This window comes from Echinops telfairi, unplaced genomic scaffold, assembly GCF_000313985.2.
Source record: "Echinops telfairi isolate 266 unplaced genomic scaffold, ASM31398v2 ScPeMD7_7461;HRSCAF=8499, whole genome shotgun sequence".
NCBI lineage: Eukaryota > Metazoa > Chordata > Mammalia > Afrosoricida > Tenrecidae > Echinops > Echinops telfairi.
Genome location: NW_022111361.1, coordinates 7,021,051 through 7,029,026, shown reverse-complemented (window position 1 = coordinate 7,029,026; position 7,976 = coordinate 7,021,051). Strand labels below are relative to the sequence as shown.

Here is a 7,976-nt window from a genome sequence, read left to right as displayed (position 1 = left end):
CCACACATCCAGCCACTGCCATCAAGTCCATGCTGACTCACAGTGACCCTCCAGGACAGACCAGAACTGCCCCCTTGGGCTTCCGAGACTGAGATCTTTACAGGAGCAGACAGCCTCACTTTTCTCCTTCGGGAAGGCTGGTGGGTTTGAACTGCTGAACAACTTGCGGTTATTCGCAGCCCAACAAGTCCCTTGGTATGCTCTGTGGCTACTTCATTTGGCAGCTAAATAAGTAAACAACAACAACTCACTGCCATCCAGTCAACAATAGGGTCGCTATGCGTCTGGCGGCCACAAGGCTTTAAATAAAAGAGGCCAAAAGACGACATGAATAGCGTCTCAAGAGATTATGCACAACGGAAACAATGGTCCGTAATGGCACGTCATTTCTGAGGTCAATGGTAACTCTCAAAGACGCAAAGCTACAGAGACTTGCAGAAGTTCAGGAGACGTTGGGGGCTGGGGTAACGGCATAGGTGGTGGACATAGGGAGCAGCATTTGAAAGGGAGTGAAAGGCAACAGGATAGAGCTGGCCAGAAAGAAAGGTCTATGGGGGCTTAGGGGTCTGGGAGTGGCACGGGAAGAAGGTTGGGCACCTGAGAGGAAAGGATGGAAGGGAAGAGGTGCCTGGCACTGGAGTCCTGCGATTCCACGTGGGCAGACAGGTCCACAGGTGGGTCAGGCCCCAACGTGCTCTCAGTGGATTCAGGGTAAGATAACTACCCCCCAAAACGTTCACTAGATAAAGTCAGTGAGAAAAGCAGCCAGGGGAGTCGTCAATTTGCTTACATGTTAAAGAGGCCCCAAGGTCTACGTTCCAGCATCACCAATAATTTTAAAAAGAGAACCTCAAAGGGTAACAAGATCCTTTGAGATAATGTAATTTGATTAGAAGTCATTTATTGCATGTATCTATAAAAAGAATCACAAATGGAATATAACAAATCATAACCTGCCAAGATGAAATTCTGAACTAATGGAGACGTAGATATTATGTCTGAAATAATGACATATACTGACAAAATGTCAACAAATATCGTTTCTAATGCAACTGTATATTTTAGGGACAAAGAATTTCAGAAATTGCAATTAAAAAAAAAAGACTGAAATAAGATTTGTGGAAGAAAATTTCCATACTTGCTTTTTCCTATATAATAGTCTCTGTCGCCTCCTAGTGGGAACCATGCAGAGTGACACACACTGTATATGGGTTATTTTATTACTTGTGTAAAGTTATAAAACAAACTAACACCCAGTAGAGCTCTCTTTTCCAGTACAAACACAAAAATAACTTGTTTGAAGATTTATTATTGTGCTATACAGATTTATGACACTCATTTCACATGATATGTTAAGTGAAAAGAAGTGTAATTTATACCAAATTCAACTAGAGAGGTTTAAATTCCAGCTATTTATAACAACTAACTTTGGTAAGATGTTACTTTATTAGTGTTTGAATAAAATCACGTTGTCATTTTATAAGTCAACAAAATCCCAAGCCTTCTGAGATTAAAATTTTACAGTTTAAATGTTTGATAAACTTGAGCCAAGTTATTAATCTACAACTTTAACAAGTGGATATTTCAGAGTAACACAGTTTTTTTAAGGCTTAAACTTCCTCTCCCATGAAGTAGCTACTTAATAATCATTTTTCTATGGAGGGAAATCCCTATGATCCAAGCAAAAGCATTCCTTTGATGAAGATTTAAACAAGATAAATAAAATGTAAAATAAATACATGTTACATGACTTTGCTTGGTTTCCTCCTTTGAAGAAATGACAGGAGCATTTTATGTTATTTGGATTTACATATATATAACTGGTCGACATCCTTGTGAAGAAATATAAACTTTTTGGAGCCATTACAGCAGGATCAATCTCTACAATTATTGTCCTCTGACAATCTTTAAATCTTAAACCAAAAATATCCCTAACATCTTCTTAAAACTAAGGACTAGTTTAGCTTAACTAGTAAAATATGCGTGCCATGAGCATTGTGCCCTTTTAAGAACTGTCTTGTGGGATCAATTTGACAACAGCAATTCCAAAGAGTGGATGGGAATGTTAGGAGGCAGGAGTGTCTATGAACAGGGGAGGAACCAGTCCATAGAGGCAGGGAGCAGGTGGTGGTGGAGTGGGGAGGGATTGGAATCACTGGCAGGGAGCTAGCTGTAATGCAGACATTAGTGAGTAAGAGCATTGTCTGCTACGTACAGTCCTGGCTACAACAAAAATTAAAATAAATTATAAAAATTGTTATTAGTAAATAAATATCCCCGATCACCGGCATGTATTCTTTCCACTACCAAAATTTCAAATTACCACCCTAATTTATTGGCCTATTTCTACACCAAGTCCCCATTTCTGGAGGAAATTTACCCAAGTATAGATGGAGAATGGTCAACGGCAAGAAACTTCGCTGCGGTGGTGAAAATTACGTGCCGCAGGCTGGGCGTGGAGGAAGCAGGGGGCTCCGAGAAGAGAATTACATCCAGTCCCTAGGAGCCCGCCTAGGATCCAGATGGGAAAACATGAAGCTTAAACGGAGTGACTCATGGAATAAAGGATTGTGTACAGGGGTGTAGTGTGTTAGTCCAGGTAGACTAGAGAAACAAATTCATAAGTGTGTAAGAAAGAGCTTTATATACAAGAGGAATTGAATATTGAGAAAACATCCCAACCCAGGCCAGATTAAGCCCATAAAATCAATATTAACCCATATGTCCGATACAAATCTATATATTCCTGTGAGACTCACGAAGCACATGCAATGACGCCAAATGCAGGAAGATCACAGGCCAGTGGGTGGAAAATCTTGTGGATCCAGTGGCAGTGTAAGCATCTCAGCACTGGCAGGGGTCTCCACGTGGCTTCTCTAGCTCCGAGGCTCTGACTGCCATCAGCCTGTCCTTGTGGCTTGTCAACAGGAATGTCTTGCAGGGACTGAGTGTGTGTCCCACCTCCAAAGAATTATTTATCTCCGTAGTGCCTCCAAATGAGGTCATCAAGCTGTGACCTGATTGACAGGCTAAACCCCACCCCTTCACTCTTAGTCCTCTCAAATTAACAACAGGTTATATAACTACCACTCACAGCAATAAACATTAAAATGGCAGCACAGCCTGGTTGAAGTGTCCTAGGGTTGAATGCAAATTCTTGGCCCGCACACAATCCTCTAACCTTCATTCCTGCCTAATAGAGTGGCAAAAATGGCATGCTGCCTCTCAGCCAAGGATCAACAACCAACAAATAAATAAGTTCCACAAGTGTGAATTACTCACATGCACAATACATCTCAAGAATGATGGCTGTGATGGTAAGGGAGAAAAGAGAATTATAAAATAATGAACACACATTTCCATCTATCAAAGTGAAGGATAGGCCTTTCTCCAAATGAACAGAAGCTGTTATCTCATTGTTTCATAGTTTAGGAAGTAGAAATGACTGTGTATTTCTAACTCCATGAATGTGGGCAGGTCTATGAAAGACAAGTACAAGTTCATCGTCTTTGAGGTACCACAAGCCACAGTTGGACGGTCTGGAGTTTTCTTACTGTTAATGAGATGTACTATTTCAGTGCTTCCAAAGTGGACGATACTGGTCCCTGAGGGTGCTGGCAGCAGATACCTATACTTCATCCTGGATTATAGGCTCGAGTGGAAACCTACATACAAGGTGGCACTGTGTGAATTGCTGATGCTACCATTCTCAGATGTCCATGTCCAAGTGTTCAAAGACTGGCTTTAGAAAACAACTGATAATAAAAGGTAATAACAGTGATGATTTTTTTTGCAAAGAGGTATTCAAATTACTTCTGAGCCAATTTATGGCAAAGCCTGTCAGAACCGAACCTCAAATATACAAATCTGCTGGGCGTGATTGAACTATGGAGTGATTTGATAAGCAAGCCCAATTCATTAAAAAAAAGTTACAATCATATAGTAAAACGTGTGGCGATGCTTCCTTGGTTCTCCAAATCGTACAAGCTTGCTGCCTTTGGCGGGTGAAGACTTAGCAATTCTCTACCGTTTGTTTCAATGGAGCATATTTGAGCTTTCCCTCTCTGACAGGCTCCAGCCACACAGGTTTTTAGTGAGTTTTCACTGAATCACATTCTCTGTCCAACACCTTTTTTTTGTTTCCCTCCATCTGATCCGTGTCTGGCTCAAAGCAGATGCTGAAGCAAAGATAAGTGCGTGAGTGATTATTCAAAGGAGTATGGAAATTAGTTGCGATCAAGTTATAGTTCACCGTAACCATCGTGTTCTGAGCTACCCAAAATGGAGCGGCAGGGATCATGTACTGAAAACCAGCTAAGTCAGTATCTGGACATACCAAGTAATTAAAACAACATCCAGGGGATGAGAGTGCGAACAGCCTTGCCATTCAGGCAACGAGCATAGAGATGCTAGTCAGAACATAGAGACATGGTCTTCCTTGCCTAGGTGCAGTGGCATGGAGTGCGGACATCATGACAAGACTTAAACCACAGTACTGATGTAGTTTATCCTCCCTCAAGACTTCCTTCCAGAGGAAATACGTTCAGGCTGAGACCATTTTTAATTTGCGGAAGGCTTACTGGACACAAGACATGCTCCCCTGACCTGTATCAAATAAAACTCTCCCTTCCAAAGACTTCGCTCTAGTAAAGATAAGACAGGGAGGGGACAGGGGGGGACGAAGGAAGAACACAGTGGTCCCACAAAGACAAGCTTTGCTGTTCAGCAGGAAAATATTTCCTTGGAGAGACATTTAAGGAGCTAGCAAGAAAGTTCTATGTAAGGCAACAATTTTGATGCAACGGGGTGCAAGCAGAGGGATACTCTTAAATGAAGCAGCTAGAAGGGCCGGGGGCGCTCAGGCACTCCCACCCAGGTGAGTGAGGGGTGAGCTCAGTCAGCAGTCGGGTTTGCCCCCACTCCTGTTTCCATACAACACACTTACACCACTTAGCATTTTGCTGGCTTTCAAAGCATGGTCTAGAAACAACACATTTGGAAGACTGGAAACTGGTTTGTGCATACTTTGAACGCCTTTCTTGTACTTCACCTAGGAAGAGAACACGGAACAAAAGGCCATCTTGGAGGGAAAGTCTGATTACACTTTTGCCTTGTTGCTATTATTTGTAACACATTGTAAATAACAGGTGGAATTCCCACTAGCCACTAGATGGTGCTCATTTCCTACTGAATATGGTGAGCACCGGGGGAGTTTGTTTCCTTTTTTCATTTCCAGAGGCAGAAACAGTTTGATAATCTTGTTTACATATTCAAAAAGATGGTGTCAACAGCATCATGTAATGTTATCAGAACTGCAGCTTGCCAAAAATAACGAGAAGAGTCTATTAATTTCTTAAAATACAGTATCTCAATTACGTATTGTGGGGATGTTAAGAGCTTTGGGGGGTTTTGTGGTGATTTTAAAACCTTTGGGTGGGGGTGGGGGGTCTATAAAAAGTGGGTTTTTTTCCTTAGCAACTGCTTTGGACATTTCAAGGGGACGTCACAAGTTTGTAGAGAAATCCCATCATCTTTCCATTTCACTTCTCTACCTTTTGTCGAAGCTCCGTTGTACTAGTAATCCTAATAAAATAATGATAACCAAAATATTGAGCAGCTACTACGTGTCAGACACGACTGCATGTCCTTTATACATATTAAGGCTTAATTCTCACAACAGCCTAGGAGCAGGCACATTAGGTACCTGCCAGGTGACCAATGAAGAAACTGTGGCAGGGAAAGGTGAATGTACTACTGTACTCAGTGGAAAAGAAAGATGTCAAATTCACGTCATCTGATTGTAAATTTCGAGCTCTCAGGACAATGTTCCAGGAACGTACATCTCTATTAGTGGAAAATACTGGACTCTTCCTTCTCTGACAGATCTCATCTCTATTTTGTCTACATTTTTTCAAAAAGTATATATATGTATGTATATATGTATATATGAAAACATTATGATATTTCTAGTGGTTGTAGAAGACAGAAATCCCCATTTCAATTCCTGGCAACAAGACAATAGCTGGCTTACTTAGCCCAAATAACAATGCCTTCTAAACACTAATTAAAGTGAAATACACTCGTTCCCAAGGACATGGCTGGAGTCAAGGGTTTAGATCATATAATAAAGTAATAATTCAATGATATTTCACAGCAAAGTGGTTTCTGTTTCTCTATCCATGTTTGTACTCTGACTGATTTTAATAAGGACTGAAGGTATTTTATTCCTTGTAAAATGAACTTGATATTAAAAGAAACTATATAAAGAAATATTTCACAGCATTTACATAAAGGATAAAAAATAAATTGTAATTCATTGCAAATATCACTTCAGAAAACCTTTCTGTGACAGACTACCATGTCACAGTACTGTACAATAAGCCCACTCTCAGGGGTATAATTTCTCATGAGCATAATTACATGTGTTAACAATTTTCCTAGCTACTAATTTACAATAATACACACTCCTTTTCTGCAGAACTCTATAATCTATATCTATTCTTGATCAGATATAATAATTTTATTAGCAATACTATTTCTACTTTTTTCCTCTTTTTTGGAAAATCCTTTTATTAGGGGCTCATACAACTCATCAAAATCTATACATACATCCATTGTGTCAAGCACATTGGTACATTTGTTGCCATCATCATTCTCAAAACATTTGCTTTCTATTTGCGCCCTTAGTGTCAGCTCCTCATTTTTCCCCTCCCTCCCCACACTCCCTCCCTCATGGACCTTTGATAATTTATAAATTATTATTATTTTGTCATGTTTCACACTGTCCCTTCACCCACTTTTCTGTTATTCGTCCCCCAGGGAAGGGGTTATATGTAGATCCTTGTAATCGGATCCCCCTTTCTACCCCACCCTCCCTCCACCCTCCCAATATCTCCACTCTCACCACTGATCCTGAGGGGTTCATCTGTCCTGGATTCCCTGTTTCTATTTCCTATCTGTACCAGTGTACAAGCCCTTGGTCTTGCTGGATTTGTAGGGTAGATTTGGGATCATGATAGTGGAAGTGTGGGGGGAGGAAGCATTAAAGAACTAGAGGAAAGTTGTGTGTTTCATCATTGATACACTGCACCCTGACTGGCTCGTCTCTTCCCTGTGGCCCTTCTGCAAGGGGATGTGCAATTGCCCACAGATGGGCCCTGGGTCCCCACTCCGCACTCCCCCTCATTCACAATGCTATGATTTTGGGGGGTCATTGATGCCTGATACCTGAACCCTTTGACGCCTTGTGTTCTCATAGGCTGGTGTGCCTCTTCCATGTGGACTTTGTTGCTTCTCAGCTAGATGGACGCTTGTTTATCTTCAAGCCTTTAAGACCCCAGACACTGTATCTTTTGACAGCCAGGCACCATCAGCTTTCTTCACCACATTTGCTTATGCACTCGCTTTGTCTTCAGCGATTGATTATGTTGGGAAGGTGAGTATCATGAAATGCCAGTTGCATAGAACAAAGTGTTCTTGCATTGAGGGAGTACTTGAGTGGAGGCCCAATGTCCATCAGCTACCTAAATACTAAACCTATAAATATATGCACAAATATCTATTTCCCTATCCTCATATATACATAGATTTACTATGCACATGCCTGTATTTAGACCTCTAATAAATGCCCTTTGTCTCCTAGTTCTTTCCTTGATTTCCTTTTACTTTCCTCTTGTCCCACTATCATGCTCAGCCTTCATGTGGGTTTCAGTAATTCCTCAAGGTTAAAATGCCCTTGATCAAGCCCCACCAGGCCTCCTACACACTCCTCGCCACCGATTTTGGATCACTTGTTGCTCCCTTGTCCCTGGGTTTGTTAACACCATTTCCTTTTCCCCACCTCCCCCTCTCATATGTCCCCCTGGAACCATCGGTCCCATTGTTTTCTCCTTCAGATTGTTGATCCTGCCTGTCTTATCAACATAGACCTGTGGATATAATAATATGCACAAAAACAAAACAGCAAAACCAAACAA

The 7,976-nt window shown here is 41.3% G+C and overlaps 1 protein-coding gene across 9 annotated transcripts in view; it reads right to left on the bottom strand.

The window, feature by feature from the left end:
* The window catches only part of NEBL (nebulette), a 463,302-nt gene that overhangs the window by 88,438 nt on the left and 366,888 nt on the right, over positions 1–7,976 (bottom strand). For 6 of the 9 annotated variants that reach the window (XM_045300212.1, XM_045300217.1, XM_045300216.1 and 3 more), the window contains one exon: positions 4,946–5,050. The exons of the other annotated variants lie outside the window; for them this stretch is intronic. In XM_045300212.1, the coding sequence (XP_045156147.1) occupies positions 4,946–5,050 (105 nt within the window). The remainder of the gene's footprint in view (positions 1–4,945; positions 5,051–7,976) is intronic. 9 annotated transcript variants of the gene reach the window in all.